At 38.0% G+C, this 20645-nt stretch overlaps 1 protein-coding gene across 1 annotated transcript in view; it reads left to right on the top strand.

Annotated features, from left to right (window-relative positions):
• Nucleotides 1-1726: 1726 nt before the first annotated feature.
• The window catches only part of DTNBP1 (dystrobrevin binding protein 1), a 66611-nt gene continuing 47692 nt past the window's right edge, over nt 1727-20645 (top strand). The window contains exons 1-6 of the mRNA XM_015854680.3: nt 1727-1821; nt 4686-4736; nt 6160-6210; nt 7040-7100; nt 10411-10543; nt 15727-15859. Of these exons, the coding sequence (XP_015710166.2) occupies nt 1766-1821; nt 4686-4736; nt 6160-6210; nt 7040-7100; nt 10411-10543; nt 15727-15859 (485 nt within the window). The 5' untranslated portion in view covers nt 1727-1765. The remainder of the gene's footprint in view (nt 1822-4685; nt 4737-6159; nt 6211-7039; nt 7101-10410; nt 10544-15726; nt 15860-20645) is intronic.

Genomic DNA, 20645 nt, shown 5'->3' with positions numbered 1-20645 from the left:
AGGAGCTCTGCAAAGAAGGATCTAGGTGTCCTGGTGGACGACAGGTTGGTCATGAGCCAGCAGTGTGCCCTCATGGCCAAAAAGGCCTACGGCATTCTGGGGTGCATTAAAAGATCATGGCCAGCAGGTCGAAGGAGGTGATCCTCCCCCTCTACTCTGCCCTGGTAAGGCCTCATCTGGAGTACTGTGTCCAGTACTGGGCTCCCCAGTACAAAAAGACAGGGATCTCTTAGAAAGACTCCAGTGGAGGGCTACAAAGATGGTGAAGGGCCTGGAGCATCTCCCCTGTGAAGAAAGACTAAGTGAACTGGGTCTGTTTAGCCTTGAGAAAACAAGACTGAGAGGGGACCTGATCCAGGTCTATAAATATCTGAGGTGTGGGGAGCAAAGTGGCGAGGCCAGACTCTTTCCAGCAGTGTATGAAGACAGGACAAGGGGAAATGGCCAGAAACTGGACTCAGTGATCTCCAGAGGTCCCTTTCAACACCTACAATTCTGTGATTCTGTGATTTAGCTCTTCGCTTGTATTAAGGTCAGAGAGAAACACTGCTTTTTAACGAGACACTTCAGAAACAATCTGCAGATCTCATGGCTCTAACAGCACACAAGTGGAGAATAAAAGGGATTATGGCATCAAATTTCCAGTTGATTGAATGTACCTACAACCATTAGCAACCTACACAGTACCTAATGACGCACACAACATTCCCTCTCTGCATTTATTCTTCCTGTAAGAAATACCAGTGCTCTCCACTGCCTGAAAATTTCTGAACCTTTAACCAAAACTGAATGGGTTAACAAATACAATGTTTATCACTTGTGTCATGGTTTTATGATTTTTGGTTTCTAGTATTCCACATCATAACATCATGCAGTGCACTGGGAGTTAAAGTGTTAATGCTCCAGTTCCAGGTACCTGTCTGGACAAGAAGAAGAACTACATTCACCAGGGGACTTTGAGGTCAGAGAGGAGATAGAACTCCTGGCAAAGTCACCTGATTGTTCCATTTTCCATTGCCTCTCCTCACTGCTGCCTGTCCCAACTGCGCACATCACTTCAGTATTACTGTAAGGCCTACAGCTTTCAGATACTCTCTCATTATATTTGATTCATTAGCTTCAATTCTAATTATATTGTATTATAGTGTATTTTCTTGCATTCTGATACCATATTTAGTAATATTATTTGTTTCTCCTCAGATAATTGCTGCTGTTTTTAATTATTTTGGGCTCCTGTTTCCTTTTTCTGGAGGAAATAAAAAGAGCCTGGCCACATCCACTTGATTGTCACCCATCAGATATTTGTAAGCATTGATTACAGTCCCCCCTCAATTTCCTCTCCCCCAGGCTGAACAGACCCAGGTCTTTCAGCCTTTCCTCATAACGGAGATGCTCCAGGTACCCAGCCATACCTGTGGCTGCCTGCTGGACTCCTTAGTTCTCTGCCTTGAAGTGGGGAGCCCAGAGTGGGACACGGCAGCCCAAACATGGCCGCACCATGACAGAACGAAGGGCTCACCTCCTTGGACCTTCTGGCCATGTTATTTTTAATGCACCCCATGATACCATCGGCCTTCCGGGCCGTGAGAATTCCCCCGAGCGCTCCTATACTTCCCCATGTCAGCAGGCAGAGGGCCTAGCTTCCTCTGGGGGCGGGCCGGCAGGGAGGCGTTGCGGGATGGAGGTGGGAGCTGAGGGGAGCTCCGCCTCGTCTCGCCTCCAGCCCGCCCCGCTCCGCCAGCAGCCGCGGGAGGAGGCCGGGACGATGCTGGAGACGCTGCGGGAGCGGCTGTTGAGCGTCCAGCAGGACTTCACCTCGGGGTGGGTCACGCCGCCTGAGCTGTGGGGGCAGCGGTGAAGGAGGGGACCGCTAAGTGAGAGCCGAGCAGGGCGGGGGGGGAGAGCAGGTGACCGGGTGCTGAGCGGGACGGAGGAAGAGGAGGAGAGCGAGGAGGCGGGGCTGCGGCCTTCCCTCCTCCAGCAAGGGCAAGGGGCCGGGGCTGCGGTGTCTACCGCTCTGTGCCTGCTGCTGGAGGGCCGGGGAGCCCCAAGGTGCCGGGGCTGAGGGGAAGGGGCTCCGAGGGGCTGGGAAGGCAGCGGCGGGGCGGGGGTGGAGGAGGGGAGGAGACCGATGTTTGGAGAGAGGGCGAAGATATGCCTGGGATCGATGGACGCGCCTGAATGTTTGATGAGGCGGCTGACCTCCGGGTCAGAATTAACGTAATTGTGCTCTGGAAGCCGAAAAGCTTCTCTTTGCCTTGAAAGACGAGAGTTACTGTCACGTGAGGGAGAGGAGCACAGTGGAAGCACTTCCATAGAGTGGAAGCAGTCAGTGCGCATTACAAAGCACAAGGATACTGTCCCGGTGTTTCCTCACCAGCTTCTTTTAGTGTAGACACCGTGTTGTTGTGGCTTAACCTGGCAGCATCCAAACGCTGCACAACCCCCCTCCACATTTCTTTTGGAAGTGGTACCATTCACGTGATGAAACAGGGTCGAGATCTGATGGCCATTTAACTTTGCCTGGCAACTGTTACTGCAGAGAATGTTCTAATTTGCCTCCTTCCTCGTATTGCCTTGTTTTATTCTGCTTTGGGAGCAGCTTTGATCATTTCCACCTTTGCATTTCAGGAGCTCCATGAATGGTCTTTCACAGGGTGACCCTTTTTTATCTTATTTTCTGTGCATCTTTATTGCCATAAAGTGCATCTTGGAGCCATGGTAGCCAAAGGTTGCGGAGAGCATTGGTCTTTCTCCCATATATTCACCAGAATGTGAATTGTCCTGCTTTGCACCCCCATTTCCCTTGCTAGATGATGCAATCTCAATCTCAAAGCTACGGTGTTTTATTCTCTACCTCCTCTGAGGTAGTAGTAAAAGTGACTGACTTGTTTACTTGCTTGCAAAGTGGAGCAGTTGGATATTCTGTAACACTGGGAGGAAACATCTTTTCCAGGGCTTTCAAGGAGAGTATCTGTTCTGACAGAAGAAGGGATCGCCTATTTACAGCTGAAAAAGACCAAATCTGGGGTCATATAGCTTGCAGAAGGAGCATGTTGAAGTTGTTAGCCAACACACACATAAAAAAAGAGTTCTGTTTCCCGTGCTCAGATGTGTCTCTGTCTACATCAGTGTCTCCTGTGAGTGAGGTGTCTAGATTTTGACCCATTTATCTGCAAGCACTCTTATACAGGACAAGGAAAAAAAAGAGGCAAGATGTCTTTGTGCTCAGGCTGCAGTTTGTATGCTTGTGCCAGTTTGAGTGCTGTGGTTCACACAGCCTGTACTTCGTACAGAGAGCATTGCTGAAAGGAAGTCAGTGTTATGGAGCCTGCTGATGCGTCCTTTAACCTTTACTTCTTACTGCATGACATGTATCCTAAGAAAAGATCTGGCAATTGTGACCCAGTATTTTGTTCAATCCCTGCATGCAGCGGAGTGTTGCTTTTACAGTCAGAGGTGCATGATAGGAGATGTGACTGGAGAGAAGGGCAAGTTGTAGTGCTTTCTGGGATAGCGTTCCTCAGAATGCTGTGGTTATTGTTACTTGGTTGACTGTTCTGAGCAGCTCTTAAACAGGGAGTGGAAACCTGCTTTAATGTGTCTTCTTTTAGATAGCCAATCAGTTCCTAGAAGGTGGTGAAAACTGTGGGAGTGGCTGAACTTATTCTAGATACAGACAAATTATCTTTGCATCAGGGGTGTTGCTCAGGCACTGGGAAGCTCAGGATTATGTGTCTCTGTGTCGTGCCTAAAACAAATCCTTGGAGTTCATGGGTCACTTTCATTTTATTCTTATCTGTGCCCTTTATTTCTTCCTAACTCTTGTTGTTCCAGTTAGTTGGGATGCCAAAGGACATCCATGAATCATCTTGGTGGGCAGAGAACAAGCAGGAGGTTTTTGTTCCACACTTTCTCATAACAGCCTAGAAAACACATTCAGGTTGACTGAAAATAAATAAATCAATAAAACTGGCAAAGGGCTGTGTGGAGGTAGTGGAGGGCTTTGTTTTCTTCGTTATTTATTTGTTGATTTTTATTTTTTAATTAAGGCAGAAAGGGGGGATGTTTGTTCTTTTTTTTTTTTCCCCTTGGTTTTGTTGTTTTGTTTTCAAGTAATCTGATTTGAAAGAAGCAAAACTTTGAAACTGGCCATAGGTGAAACAGACCTAACTTTTGCTTTTTTGCTTAGTTAGCAGTGCACTGTGGCAGTGTTGCTGGTGATTCTGGTAGCTGGCAGATAAAAAGTACTCATGCTAGTCTTCTGTCAGCAGACTTATGGCAAGTGGGTGCAAATATGTCTATATGACTATCATGCTTGTCCTTGGCACACGTGCATTCTTATAGGAGGGGTTCTTCAGCATGGTTTGGCTATTTGTATGCAGATCTTTCATACTTGTCTGCTAAGGGAAGTAGTATCCAGAGTTGAATGACTTGTATATATTGCTCCTGATAAACTTTTTTTGTCCACAATTATCCAATGCACTTGTAGAAGAATCTTATTATCTCAGTGTAGGTGGAAATAATTATATATGGCAATCTCTGCAGACTCAAGTGAAATTTGATTCATTCCTGAAGTAAACTGATATAAAATCAAGTGTAATAGACTGGAATTAACATGTTATGTGTTCAGACAAGTTGTTCCCTGTTGGAAATGTCTAATACTTGCGTGTTTTGATTGATAGGTTGAAGACTTTGGGCGATAAATCAAGAGAAGCAAAAAAAAGCAGACGGAGGTACTTATGTGCACCTTAATGTATAACATTAATCTTGGATATTATTATCAAAGAAAAATATAAAAAGGGTACTTATAGTCCATTTACAAAAATATTTATAATGAATTTTGCAGGATATTTATTATAGTAACAGAAAATATTCTCATTTTGATTATGCTTAAGTAGGTTTTGATGGTAATAATCTGCAAAAGATTCAGATTGCAGTACACAGAGATGTAAATTTTTACAGTCTGTGAATTTCATGTGCTAAAACTGTATAATTTTTTAATGTAAAAACAAAAACGAGCTGTTTATTGTGCAAAATGTATGTAGGACATAAACACAGAAAATGTAAGTACCATCTCTATTGCAAGAACCTTTAAAAGTCATCATAAGTTTTTATCCTCTGCACTTTATTATATTGTTTTGACCTATGTAGGCTGCAGGGGAGGACTAGCTAATAGATGTTTTCAAGTTGCAGGGGGACAAAGCTCTGAGCAAGCTGGTCTGATGCCATTGCTGGCCTTGCATTGAGCAGGAGATTTAACCAGAGACCTACTGGTTGTTCTGTTTTCACCTCACTGAATCTGTTATTTTTCCCTTAATATAAGGGGGAAAAATGATTTTATCTGTGGTATTTGGGCTTTCCATTCAAATTGTTTGAATGACAGTGCAAAATTACCCATTATGATAATCTTCCAAGAGACTGATCTTGGATGACGTCACTTCACATAAAATACATCCTTAAAAGTGCTGCTGTGTTAATTTTCTTAACCTGATGATACGTTACCTTCATGTTTCAGGCTGTTAGCAATGAATGCATCAAGTAAGAAATCAATAGCACATTAGACTGCCAGGCATTTTTTAGCTTATTATTTACTGTAGCATGTGTTAATACAAAATCTTTACTGAGGATAGTAAGAACTTGATAGTAGTCTTATTTTTAGAATGTTTCTGTCCAATATTATAACTTAAAACAATGTTCATCCTGCATACTTGTTAATTATACAAGAAATAGTCTCATGTGTGGATGCCCCGTCCTTGGAGGTGTTCAAGGCCAGGTTGGACGGGGCCCTGGGCAACCTGATCTAGTAAATATGTATGTTTGGTGGCCCTGCCAGGCAGGGGGGTTGGAACTAAATGATCCTTGACGTCCCTTCCAACCCGGGTCATTCTGTGATTCTGTGTGTTGTTTTTGAAGCAAATAGTCAAGAAAAGTTAAGATCAAGCTACCATAAAATAATGGGGAAGACCAGCTTTAGAATATTCTTTAACATACGCTGTGTAATGCACTTCAAACATAAACTGACAGAATACAGAAGTGAACACTAGCAAATATTCCTATGCTTAGCATATCTGTGGAATGCGCATATGTGTGTGTGCCTACATAGTGTATAACAGCCTTCTATTAAGTAACATTTGTACATGTACATTTTCCTTATAGAACTGCTCAGTATTCACCAGAGTTTTCTGCTGGACTGGAATTGCTGAGCAGGTATGAGCTTCTATTTCTCTGTTTATTTCCTGTTATTTCATAACTGAACTATGAACTGACTTTGCTATGTGAATAAAATGAATGTGTTCCTGTTCCTGTTAGTTTCCTCCATTTTCTGCAATGAGTAGAGCGGGGCTAATTAGCAAATAATAAATACATTTAAAACTTGCACAGTTCTTATACTGTAATTTTGGTGAAAAAAACCTTCAGGTCTAATGTGTGTGGATGATGGATAGCAACAGTGAGGCCCAGTCTGTAGTTTAAATTTGCTATCTTTCAGTTTTCTTACATTTGATGATTTACTTCTGTTATAATGGAATTATAGACAATATGCTCATCATTGCCATGAAAATAAAGTGTTTTCCATGCGTATTTCATCACATCTTTTCTGAGTAACAAAAACAATCTACATTATAAATATCCTTTCTGTCTGCATCTTCAAAAACCTGTCTGTCCTCTCTTTTTTGGGGAAAGGGGGACAAATTATTAGTCCCGTTTGCTTGTTTATTTCATTTTCTTAATGGAATTGGGCTCAAAGTATTTCTTATGCCTGCAGTCCATAGTTTCATAAGATCTAAATGGACCCAGACTTATTATGTGCTGTCAATTGCATAACAAAAATCAAGCACAAATTAATTCCTTTTTGAAAGGAATTGCTTCTTTCTGTGTATTTCTTTCTGGTATTTACTGTTCTAAGGCAACTTGACAGCTTTCAAAATTGTATTTCTGTAATCCCTGTAAGTGCAAGCACACCAGCACCCATAAATCTTTGTCATTTATAAAGAGAGGATATAGCTGGGAACAATAAAAGTCAATTATCTCTCTTCAGATATGAAGATGCTTGGGCTGCTCTTCATAAAGGAGCCAAAGACTGTGCAAAAGCTGGAGAGGTAAGAAAACAGAAACACTGCTATTAAGATAATTAAATGTTTACATAATTTTAAACTAAAATTTTTAGTTCCAGAGCATTAGGTTGTTTCTAGTGACCAGCTAAGCACCTCCACAACATTGTTCAGTCCCCCATGAGTGGGACAGGGTGAGAATGGAATGAACAAAAGTGGATGGTTCAAGGAGAAAACAAGTAATGCAAAAGCAGTCACTCACAACCTTCCATAAGCATTCCAGTGCCCAGCCAGTCTCAAAGCAGCAGCTACTTGTGGAGAGCAGCATTATTTCGCTGTGGTTTAAAGGTCATATTTGACAAGCAGCTGATGTACCACAGTTCTGGGTTTTGAAAGCTTTTGGAGATTGTTGCCACTCAGCAACAATTACTGATCCTGATGTATTCAATAGAGGTATTGTAAAAATAGAAATTCTCTGTGATCTGGTTTCTTACAAGGTATAATCTAGTAAGAATTTTCCGAAGCTCCCTCCTTTCGCTTTCTGGTTTTCCTGTCTTTACTGCAAGCATTGAGCGTAACTTCCTGGTGCTACTAAAGTATTTTTCAGCTGATACACTGACACCCAGAATATCTTGTGTTTTCCCTCCTGTGTTCAAACAGTTAGAATCACCACTTTTGCTTGATCAACCAATATTAATACAATTAACTTAATATTTTCCTGGGAGATATTGGGTTAGAGAAGAATACTGAGCAATATTACTTTGTTGAAGTGTGGCAGGAAGGTGATGGTAAAAATAAGATATGTCCAGATGTTCAGAAGGCCTGGCATTGTACTATTGTGCTGTTATCTGAAATGTTTTCTTGTCTGGGAATATTTGAGAATGCTTAAGACATCTACAATAAATAGTAATGTAAACAACGTGAAGTAAATGATAATGTAATGCAAGCAATAAATAATGTAATTTGATGCAGACAGCTGTAAAAATGATATTGCATATTAGCACTGCATCAGAAGCACTGATGAGGCTGGGAAATAAAGAATGTTTGGGGTTGAGGCATGGTGGTGGTCAGTGGTGGGGGGAGGGTGGATAGGGCTATTGCTATGACACTGCTGCTGCTCTTCTTGGTGGGCAGGAAATGGCAATATTTGACTTGTCTAGCTGAGAAGATTCAGAAAATGTCTGCACTTGCTTCTGACTTTTTCTCTCCTGGAAGTGAAGCAATGAGTTCTGTAGTTTATTTGTGGCAAAGAGAGAAAGGCAGCTACAGTAAGTGCTACCTATGCATTGTTCTGGTCCCCTTCAGACCTCTTATTTCAAACCATGCTTAAGTGGCAGACAGTGTCAGCTGCATGGTGTGATGCAAAGCAGGACTGAGCTCTGTGATATTCTGTCCCAGTTGCAATCTTCACTTTACGTCCTTCCTGATTCTTCTGGTTTCTGTAGGAGCTTTCTCTGTTTCTTCTTCCAATAAATAAAACCTCACTGCTTAATGTATTTGAAAAGCTGTATTTGGGATAAGAAAGATACTATCTTCTTTTTCTTGCTTTAATAGTATGCCCACCTTTTCTACCAGCTCTAGTGAAGATCTTCAGATGCTAAGGATGAATTCCTCTGCCACTTCTGTGTGTTTTGGTACTCATTGTTATTTTTAGGAGATCTCTTAAATAGGTTTCATACAATTCTGCAGTACTTGCAAATTCTACAAACATTGAGAGTTTTCATGCATGTAAAACCCACATAAACTTAATCTCACGTGTTATGACTGCTGGGAAAAATTAAAATGAAGAGCTTCTGGAAAGACTAGATTTCTGAACTTCATAGAAAGTTTTCTAATTTTGAGAGAATCTGAAATACACTTTTATGGAAGTAGAAAGTACAGATTTCAGTAACATTAGTATTGTCTAAGCACGTGGGATTGATTGTAGTGTATCAGGCCTGAAGGTCCACTTGTCCAGTAGCCTGTTTCTGGTAGTGGCCAATTGCAAATAAATCAGATAACTCTCTTGAAAAGAGGAAGGAACATGAAAATGTCAAGGTTTAGTTGCTGCCTGCAGTCTTACCATGTTAAATTCTAGATGCTAATTTACATTTCCATCTACAAAATTATGCTAAAATACTGCTTTTAGATGTTTGTAATCTTAGTTATGGGTAATTATCTGTAGTGCTTGTGCCATCTTACATTAAAAGAAGATACATTTTTTTTTTGTTTGTTTGATTGATTTAATGTTTAATTGATGTGAATTCCTTATTCCACTCTCAAGAATTGATCTGGTTTTATTTAAAATAAGGATGTCAGTCTTCTGAAACATTTGATTACTCATTGAGCTTTGGAATAATGTTTCAAGCCTTGTCTGGTAAAGCAGGATGGCTTTTTGACGGGATGGGTAGTCAGAATGATTTGGAAACAAAGATCATTGGTCTGAAGATATTTGTCTGAAATGCATATAATCATATGACAGTTCTTTAAGAACTTCCTTTGCCCATTTCTCAGACTTTTTTGGTTTCTGCAACTAAATTCTGTGACGACTGAAGCATTTAGATTGCTAATCCACCTGCTGTTCTATGCAAGAGTAAGAATTAAGTAATGGAACTAAGACCAGGGAAGCTATAATTGAATAATTTCAAGCCTCATATATAAGGGGAACATTTGTTACCTAAGATCTCTTGATTTTGCTGTGTTTTGTAGAATCTGACTTTTATTTATTTATTAAACAAAACAAAACAAAACACACTTTGCACTTCTGTTGTTAAGATGGGCAGCTGAAATTATGAAGATAAATGTGGCATGTCACAGACTTGTAATTCCAAAAGATGAAACTAGTTCTGAAACAGAAGCTGCTTCTAAACCAAACATTCTGTTTTCCAGGATGGTAGTTGATGATAAAATGGGGAGAACTTGTATTGACTTGTCAGTTTCACCTGTTGATTAAAATGACATGACTTAACAACATTAAACTAAGTTATCAATTGAAGTAAGACTTAAAATGCAGCCCTGTGATGTTGTTAATGCGTACCAGTGCAACTCTACTGTCACAGTTTTAGATGTGTGCTGTTCGTTGTTGATAAAATTCATGAAACGTGTTCTCTATTGATTAGTATAGTGATTAAAAAAAAACAACTTTATTCTGTTTCAATCTATGCATTTTGATATAAATAATTTGTACTATGGAGGACTTTTGTAGTCTTTCTTTCTTTCTTAATGTTGAATATCTACCTGATAAATATATAAGTTGTAGTGCTGTAAAATCTATATAGTGACTTGATGCTCACAGAAGCATGAATTAAGAAAATTGGTCAAGGTGCTCATAAACAGGTACGTAAACTTGCAAGTAACAACAAGAACCTGCTTGTTTCAGCTGGTGGACAGTGAAGTTGTGATGCTTTCTGCACACTGGGAGAAGAAAAGGAACAGTCTGGTGGAACTACAGGATCAGCTCCAACAAATACCTGGATTTTTAGCAGATCTGGAATGCCTTACAGCAAGCCTAGGTAAGATTTTATAGACATAACAAGCATTCAAGTCAGTACAGTGGCTTAGACAGAAGTTCAAATGTTGTGAACTTCATAATAAAATTTAACCTTGCTCCCCAAACACGTTGTTTTTGTGAGGTAGTTGTTCTTGCACTGGTTTTGTAAAGGAGCAAAATTTGACCTGATTACTCTCAATATTGTATGTGTTGCAATATGGGGGTAGAGGTTGTATGGCAACTGCATATCTTTATATAGACAGTTGAAAATGATTACAGTCTTAAATTCTGAATGATATATAAATAATGTCATTCAATTCTTGCATGTTTAGTCACTTTTTTGAAAGAGTCTGTGTCATTTAATTTATGAATTTGATTTAAATGATCATTTGTTCTGTAGTAGTTCTTTGACTAGTAAGAAATGTATTTATTTTTGAAGGAAAGAATGTATTCCATTTTTTTATTACAATTATCTTGTACCATATGATTTCGTAAGGTTTTATTACGTGCAGTAGCCATGTAATATTGGCTTTTTGAAAATCTCTCTTATTTGCTAAGGGAATATCAACTCACATACTGATTTATTTAAATAATAAACTTAATATCATCATGCATAAATTGATACAGCCTACTGGTAGGCCAAAGATAAACCATATAATAAAACCTAATGGAAATTTCCTTATAAAAATTAAGATTTCTTCATAACTGCAAATGCCATAAATTTTGATGAATTTGATGAATTTGAGTTACCTTTCCAATCTTAATGTTACCGGTATTAATTGCACCTTGACTATAAAATTAGCTGGAGGAGTCTCAGTGTCTTAAGAAAATCTTTTATTTTGCTTAATCATCAGATATGGAAATAATGAGTCTGCTCTGGAATGCTAATTTTTATATATACTGTTAAGGTCGTGAAATCTGAACCACGTCTTCTAGCCTCACTTCACATGTCAGATGCCACTTAATTTACCTAAATTAATTCTTCCTGACTACTGTAAATTTTGTTTTTGAGGTTTGTTTGGTTTTTTTTTTTTTCTGATGTTTTTTGTAGGGTCTATTTGAAAAGTATAGTTTGTATTAAATTCAACACCTGCAGTTATGAAGGTGATTTACCAGAACTTTGCTGTGATATTCTGCTTACTGTTTTTATTCTTATGTAAGTCCGAGATACAGCTTATATTTAGAAAAAGCAGGTATTCACTTCCAAGAGATGATTAATACCTTCTTTAAAAAATAACAACAATAATAAATAGAACGATAAGCTGCTCTTTCCTGGTTTGTGCATCAAGGATGTACTTTGGCTAATCATTTCAGGAAGGTGTAGTAGTTCTGTGTTGTGACATACTATACCTGTAATAAATCTGTTAATGCTTTCATTTTGAGACTAGATAGGGAACTCTGGAAATAAACTTCAGATAAAAGGAACTAGCCTGTTTTTTGACCTGCATAAAATCTGTCTAAGTCATGTACAGTTTCTTCAGCTTCTTCTGTATGTAACAAGGCATGTTTTTTATTAGCACTTTATTTATAAAGCCCATTAACTTTAGTACTCTCATTATCAGTCAGTCTTCCATTAAAAATGTCTTATAAATGTACTGTATATGATCTTGTGGCTGTTGTTGAAACCCTTGAAGAAAAAAAATACTCTCTTGTAAAAGCAAAAAGGGCAGTTGTCCTTTTGAAGTCCATCGTCTGAATCATCAATTAAGACAATTTTTATTTGAGATACTGTAGAAAATATCTGCTTGCCAATTTCTGGCATACTTTTCTTAATATAAAGTACGCCTTATGTTTTATCAGAGGCATTTGCTCTAATGTATATTTTGATTTTGGCAAAGCAATTTAAACAAATGTTGATTCAAGTCCAATTTTCAACTTTTTAATCTTTTTTTTTAACCAAACATCTTAATGTTAAGCATCAAATTGATACTTATTTCAAAGAGGCTGGTCATGAGCATACATAACAGACCAAATGAAGGCTGAAGATTTTTACACTGGCAAGAGTAGGAAGAAGATAAATAATCGATATACACTCACAGAGATAAAAGCTGCTATTTCCTAATCTTTGAGATTTATTTATTTTCTGTTGTTGTTGAGTTCTAGGTAAGTATCTTAATATGTTAGTGGCAGTTAAGCAAAGAAGTCTGTGTAAATTGATGAAAGATAATCTAATCTAATGTATGTTAATATTTGAGCAGACTTCTTGAAAAAATTAGAACTATGTAAACTTGTAGCCTGGATTTGTAGTAACATTGTTGCATATGTGATTACATGAGAAATACAGGCTAAACTAAAGCAGTTGGACAGATGTGATCTGAAGTACAAGTCTGGTTTTTTTTTCAGGTATCTAATAAAATACTGTATTTCTGCCAAGGGTGGTAAATTGGCATATAGGAAATGTCTTAATTTAAAGGTACAATAAGTGATTTTTTCTCCAGCATAGAATTGTTTCAGTGTGATGATGATTGCTGCCTAATGACCAGTTGTGGGATTTCTTGAAGTATAAGCTGCCTGTCAAAAGGCGGGTAGAAATCCTTGGAGCTAAATTTCCTGCATACAAAGGATTTCTGTACCTATGGTGTTCTGAGTTTTAAAATGTCATGACTCTGATTTGTCCATATAAGCTTATTTAAGCTTAATTTCTGTTTTCTTGTTTCTGTTTAAATTTCAGCCATATATAAAAAGGGTAGTGGTTTGTCTGTCCTGCTTGGAGCCCATCTTGATATATACAGATCTCAGCTTTTTAAATTGAGATTTTGAACAGAAAAAAACACAGAAATCATGGAAGTATTCTTTAGAAGTTTAGCCAGCTTCCTGGGGCCTGCCTTACAAACAATATACTGGAAACAAGGAGTTTTTAAAATTGGTATTTTTGCTAAATACCTTCTTAAAAGTATGAGCTTATTCATCTGTGCATGTTGACGAGAACCTATCAAACCTTCATGGCTTAAATTTCGTTAAATTAAATAACACAGCTTTACTTGAAACTTGTTTTTAGTGCACAGTGCTTGTATTCTCATTTGGGAAGAAGAGATGTCAGTTCACAACCATGGCTAGTGCTATGCAATTGCTTTGGCAACACTGCCAGTGAAAAGCAAGTACGTTGCCTTTCATTTTTGAAAGAAAAGATCTGTGATCCATGTTGCAGTAAAGCAAGCTTCTTGTATTCTGGAGAGTTCTGAAGTTGTTCCTATTATTCAGGTGCACTCTATTTTCTACTGTTCCCACTAGGGGCTGCTCAAATGCTAGTGCTAGGAATCAACTGGCCTCTAGAATTCACTTTTCATCGTTATATTTTCCTGTTCTTTGTAGTTGTCTTTTAGTTTTGTGGATTTTGCATGATTACTACGTGAGCAATCATTTTAAATGGCAAGTTAGCATGATTTAAACATTTGTTTTTTAATGCGCTTAGGAAAGTCCATATTTTAAACCAATGGGACAACCGGTTATAGTTACGGTTGCCTGGTATTATGCTTTGGATAATGCTGGATTTTTTGAGAGAGGATGATGAGTGTGATAAACAATGCATGTTCCACGCTATAATCTGTCTAGCTGGAACATTTTTTCCTCAGACTTGTTTCCACATGAAATGTCTGTAGCTTTCTTTCAAATTATCCTTGCTAATTACATGAATCATTTTTCCTTTTCTGACTGCCATGGGGCATTACCTTACTTTCTTGTTAGCAATAACAAAATCTTTGAAAGAAACTGGAGCTACACATATGAATATGCATATTTGTGAATTTGTTTATGGAATCTTTTAACTCTGCTGTTTTTAGGGGGACTGCTGTTATAGCGATCTCTAATTGTAACAGATGAGTTGGAATTTGTATGTTCCAAGATAGGCTCCAAGTAACACAGTCCAAAACAGTACTTGAGAATTTGACAGGAGTGTCTTCAGGAGGAGCACAACCATTTACCAAAACTAGAATTGCTTTAGGTTTTCTGTTATTTCCTTCCATCATCTGTGTAGTTCTTTGCATTGACAATCAAGTTTCAGTTTTGCGAACTGAACTCTAAACTTCAAAATTCCATCTTTAGGAAATTCTCTTGTGATAGGACGCGGGGAAATGGTTTCAAACTAGAAGAGTGAAGATTTAGGTTGAATATTAGGAAAACAAAACAAAACAATAACAGTAGTGAAGCACTGAAACAGGTTGCCCAGAGGGGGTGGTGGATGTCCCATCCCTGGAGACACTCAAGGTTGGGCTGGATGGGGCTCTGAGCAACCTGATTGAGCTGTAGGTGTCCCTGTTCATTGCAAGATGACCTTTAACAGTCCCTTCCAGCTCAAAACCAATCCTATGATTCTGTGATCTACTCTTTGCTTGCTAGTTTGTTTATAAACATGTAAATGTAATTTATGCTTTTTTCCTCTATCATAGTAGAAACTGTGGCAAAGTGTAGATGATAGTCTTGCATTCATGGAGCTCTATCCTGGAGTGATTAGTTCATTAGAGTTTTGGAATATTAGTTTTACACTTTGGGATCCTGGTGAGGGACATGGAACTCAGTATTTAGAAACCCATAAGGGGGAGATATTTTTGATGTAAGATTCAGATAGGATAATTCAGGTCAGAAGGTAATTAAGGAGATCTAAAAATTTTCTGCTCAAAACAGGTTTTTCGGGGCTTTTCATAGGCATGATCCATAATGTCCAGATTCTAAACTTAAAAAAAGATTGAAATGTTTTCTGAGCTTATGTGGGATAGAGGTTTGCCCATCAATCTGTCTTTATTGGTTACTTTTTAGAACCTGTGGTTTACGTCACATTACAGTTAAAATTCTCATATTTTGTTTTATTTCAGTTGAATATTTAAGATCAGTACTGATCTTGTTCAGTACATCTTCCTTCCTTAGACTGGTATGATACAGGAAGGGGTAAACTGGCAGTGTACTTGACTAGCAAAATTAAGCTACAGATTCTGGCTGCTTCTTTTCACCAAGTACAGACCACAGGTCTGTGATGTGCTGGGGCAAAAATAGCAAGTGATTCAGCATCTTACTGCAAAGAGAACCGCAGCTAGATCTCACTTAAAATGGTGCTGTTTTCACTCTTTACTATGTGATATGAGATGTTTATCTTTCTGAGCCATTTCTATATGTGTAATTATTACAGTATTATATTTATGAACTCCCATTTCTGTTTGGATGGGTTATATGTCTACTGATACAGTGTGGTGCTCATATAACTATTTCATGTAGCCCGTCTAGAGGCAAACTTTGAAGAAATGGAGACTCACCTATTGTGTCTTGAGGACCTATGCGAACAGTGTGAATTGGAAAGATACAAATGTGTGCAGACGTTACAGCTGGAAAACTACAAGAAAACAAAAAGGTAAATAAAGCAATTGCTATAAAAATAGAATAACATAAAGTATAACCCTTTTGTGACTTTTTTCATTTATTTTTTTGTGTACAGTACAATCCCTTTAGTTTCGTCTTCTAAAGAAACTAATCTTTGACAGGAAGTTTCAAGTTTGTTAGTTCAAGTTAGTTTTGCTCTAACACTTGGTAATGAACCAAGAGTATGTATTTGGTACATTATCGCTACGTTATTGTTAAGATGAAGTTGTGCATGTTATCCTCTGTAAACAGTAAGAGTAAGGGATATTGTGATCTATTATGAGCTCTGATAAATTGTTGATTGTTTTAAACCATTGACCTGTTGTTTATATGTTTTTCCCAACTGTAACATTTGAAGTTCGTAACTTATTTTTCCTCTGGCATCTTTCCTGTTCCATCATATCCTACAAGTATTTTCCACTCCGTTGTGATAGTCATTACTCATCTGTCATTCCCATTCATGCAGAGATATGACATTACTACTAAGAATTCAAGTTCAAATTGAACAGCATGTGTCAACCACAGTCAACCACAGAATCTCTGATGCTTATATTTCATGTTTCTGTAAAAGATAACATAGCAAGAGGTAGATGTTAAGAGCTTAATAAATTCACTTTCTTGGCTTTGTCACTGAAAGTGCCAGAAAGAACCTTATTGGAGGAGGTGAAAAGTCGTATTAATTCTGTGACATAATGAGGAAATAAGTTAAATTGAAGCCATGTGTCAAAGATTATCTCTGATGGACCTATGTGGGTAAATGCAGTTGCAGGCATTGACATAGGGATAACTGTGTTGCTTGATCTGAGCAGCCTGTTGTCCTGTTAGGTAGGGGAAGCAACCTGGCACCCTCCCCAGTTTTGTTATTGTGGAAGAAAGTTTGACTTGTTTAGTATGGTCAGAACAACTGGTTTGGTTTGTGGTACTGATTAGAATGTACTCATTGAGGTCAGGACTCTGTCACTTGGTCAGCCCCAGTAACTTTTTCCCTGTTGATCTTGACCTTGCTACATCTCTGCTCAAATTTCTGCTGCTACTATCTATGTAATTTTGTAATGTTAGAGATGTGGTTACCTTTTGAATTACTCGTATTCCGGTTCTGTGTCCAAGAAGCTCCTAATTGCCTTATCTATGAAGTTTAGCTATTATTTTTTATGCAAGTCCCTTTTAGCTGCCTTTGAAATCCAACTACACCTCATGGTGCTGTCTGTCACATCCGGCAGATTCTCGTGCCACAGTCCTTTAGCTTTTCAGCCCTAGTCAGGTAGCTGAACCTCAGAACCTCATCTGTGTTCTTGTGATTTTTCTGCAGCTTGGATTTACTTTTTGCTAAGTCTGGGCAACATCATTTTCATTCTCTCCAGGAAGACCGATGCTAGTCAATATGTCTGAACTTCTGACTTATTTAAGTAATTAAATATTTTGTCGTAATATTTTCAAAATTCTCAGTATGTGCTGCTTAACCAGCTAACATGTAAATGTAAGATGTGCATAAAGCAGTAGATCTATACTCCCCAAAATACAATAACTTTTCAGAAGTAGTCTCGAGTCTTGTTTTTCCTCTCACCTGAGTTCCACTCCTCCTTCCTTCCTGCTTCCATCCCCCAGCCTCTGTTCCTATAATCAAAAACTGTTGCCTACAGTGCTTAGCCTCTAATCAGTTTTATAAATAGAATGCTAAGCAAGCTACTTAACATAATTGTAAGCTGATTACCTTTGGCCAGATCTAGACAAAACAGAAAAAATGCAGGTAATTTCTGGTTGATCATTACCATAGTATTTGTTTAGGTAAGAAATTAACTGCCAGCTCATTACTAGAAGGACACTTGGCAGTGTAGATACTTGAAGAGCGAACAGCCAGTTAACTTAATGTGAGTGTCATTTGTTATCTGTGTTTCGAACTCTGATTTTCTGTTCCTCTATCTACTGCTTGGGGTTTTTACTGTGATACCAAATACTGAAAGAATCAAGCAGGGGTTCAGGAGCCTATGCTCTCTCTTTAACATAAAGCTATTTTCAGGGAGTGATTAGTTTTGTGTAAAAAGGTGGTTTTTGTATGTTGACTGTGTGGGGATGAGAATTGTGATGAACACAAACCATAGAAACTGTGGTTGATTTAAGGATTTAACTAAAAGTAATTTTACAGTAAAGTTACTTCAGAGATTAAGCTAGAAGCTCATGTATTTCAAGTCTTTTGAAAAATCTTCCTATGTGAAAGATTTAGAAGAAAGCGCTTTAGGTCAACATTGAACCTTTGAAATGCAGCTTATGGTAACTATGGGAACTGACTTTCAGAAATAGGTCTCCCTATTAAATAGAGCACTTTATTTCTATTCAAACAGATCAATTTTATTTATTTATTTATTTATTTATTTATTTATTTGCTTTAGTCGTTGCAATGAATACTAGCTTAAAGGCAGATTCATCAGTCCAAGGTGTTTTCCACAACATATTTTAAAGAATGCACCTGGGTGGTGGAGGCGTTGCTTGTTTTTCTGTGCACTTACCCCTAGATTTTAAGTACTTTTTCATGTATTCATTGATCAGGCCACCAGTGGCGTAGTATGGAAACCAGGTTCTACCTTTCCTCTGGTTAATCTTGCTGCAGTTGTTTGCATGTATGTTAGCATTAAACCATGCTGTTAGTATCCCGTTCTTTCCTCAGGCATGATCCTATTCCCCCTCCCTTTGCCCTCCTGCTGAGAATATACTGTTTCTGATTACAGAAAACTCCCTGTGTTGCTCTGGTCTCTTATGGCATTTCTTGCATTCTCAAGACAGTTCACTGCATTGTTTAGGAAGCAATGTTACCTCACTTTTGTGCTAGTTTTTACATGCACCAAAATACGTGCTTGTGGTGTGAGATAAAATGATTCTGTATTGAAGCTATGAAGCCCTTAGTAGCAATTGTAGCCATTTCAGAGATCAGTTTTATCAAAAAATAGCACCTCCTGGTTATTTTATCAATTAAAAAGAGTTGACTAACAGTAACAACTTGCAGGAACACATTTTAAATAGCAAATAGACCCTTGCCAAGTCCCTTGAAAATAAAGTGAATACATTTTACTGTGTCATTTGATTTGAAATGTAATTGTTAGAATCTTAATTTCTTAGCATTTGCTATTTAAGCAACCTTTGTTTTCAGTATTTGACTTGAGAATAGATGTAAAAGGAAAATGATTGAAGAAATCTAAAATCTTGAGTCCCTTCTTTTTTGGATGTATTCAACCTATGGATATACCAAAAACTTCAGGGGAACTTTTTTCCTTTCTGATGACACTTGGAGAACTGCTTTACCTAACCTGAAAATATGTTCTTAGGTATATTTATAGCTAAATTTGATTTTTTGATTTTAAAGATTTCTTTATTGCCAAAGAATATAAACATATATAACAATGTATATAAACAATATATAATCCTCTGCTTTGTTAATTAGCAAAATAGTTGAGGAGCTTGATGGATTGAGGTGTTTCCATGCTGATGACATGCTGCTTTTACCCTTCTGGAGAGGGTTTGGTTCATTTTCTCACTCAAAAGGGTATAAAATTTACAGCTATGTATAGATTAGAGATGACTATTTGAGAAAATGTCCTAATCAGATACTACAGTGAAATGTATTTTTTCAGTACAGTCTTTTGTTGTTTTTATCTCTTTCTAATTGCTTTGGGAGCATAAGGGGCTATAAGGATTGTTGCAGTTGATAAAAAGGCTTATGTTAGGCTTAATTGGCATAAACAAGCAAAAAGTAAATCCATAAACTTCCTTAGACAAATCAGATTAGTCTGCTTTTGGGAGAAGTTCCATGTTACTTGGGCCAATTAGTGGTTATTTAGCCACTAACATTAAACAAGGACAGAAAAGTAACACAGCAGTTTTTCATGTGTGCTGCTTTCAATTATTATCATCTATAACTCCTGCAATATCACTGTAAAGGACTGAAGAGAGAGGATGGAATGGATAGTACTTTGCCATACAAAACTGTGTTGCCTAAAAGAAGACTCCTATTGTCTGCTGACTTTGTTTAGATCCCATAATGCCTCCCATGTGATAAGCTAAAGCAGTCCTCTATCTCCAGTGATGACTGCCTCCCATCTGGCAGCAATGAATTTGAGTGGTAGCTTTATGACACTTGTAAACTTCACATGTTAATTTGTCAAATTGATTTTTGATATGTAAAAATATTGCTGCAAATGTTTCAAACAAGTATATTCTTCCTTCAAACATGAAATGCACTGTAAATTATTTCTAAGGCTCTATTTAATGTTTGGTAGCTCTCAGTAAAATTTTTCTTCCAAGTAAGGTTGCATGCTATATTCTTCTTGATCAGCCTTCTGCTGGTGTAGATTTTCAGTGGCTATACCTTCGTGTAGGTGAGTGTATAATGAATTTACTGGGGTGTGTGTAGAAACTTCTTTTCAGGACAACTGTCACAGTAGTCACGCTGTGGATGACTGGATTTCGGTTTTCTTTAGATGTTAATTGTATGACTGTAACTTTCTATGCCAAATCAGAGTTCACACTGCAGATAATTTTTTCATCCTGCTGTTCAAGGGTTTGCATTCAGCACAATTGGTAGCAAGTATTTTCATGGTAACAGGAGGCTGGAATTAATTTTGTATTCATCATTTACTGCACTTCTTTGGACAGACGTGAGGACTGAGAATTTCTATTGATCCTGAAAAGCTGAGCTTGCACAACCTTTTTACAAAATCCCTTGATAACTGTGCTTCATTTTGCGTAATTTTAGGACACTGGATTTCTTTTGTTTGCAGGAAGACTTC

Source organism: Coturnix japonica, chromosome 2 (assembly GCF_054131305.1).
Source record: "Coturnix japonica strain WE chromosome 2, WE-NBRP24, whole genome shotgun sequence".
In the NCBI taxonomy this organism is placed as follows: Eukaryota; Metazoa; Chordata; class Aves; order Galliformes; family Phasianidae; genus Coturnix; species Coturnix japonica.
This window is presented reverse-complemented; position numbering and strand designations above follow the sequence as displayed.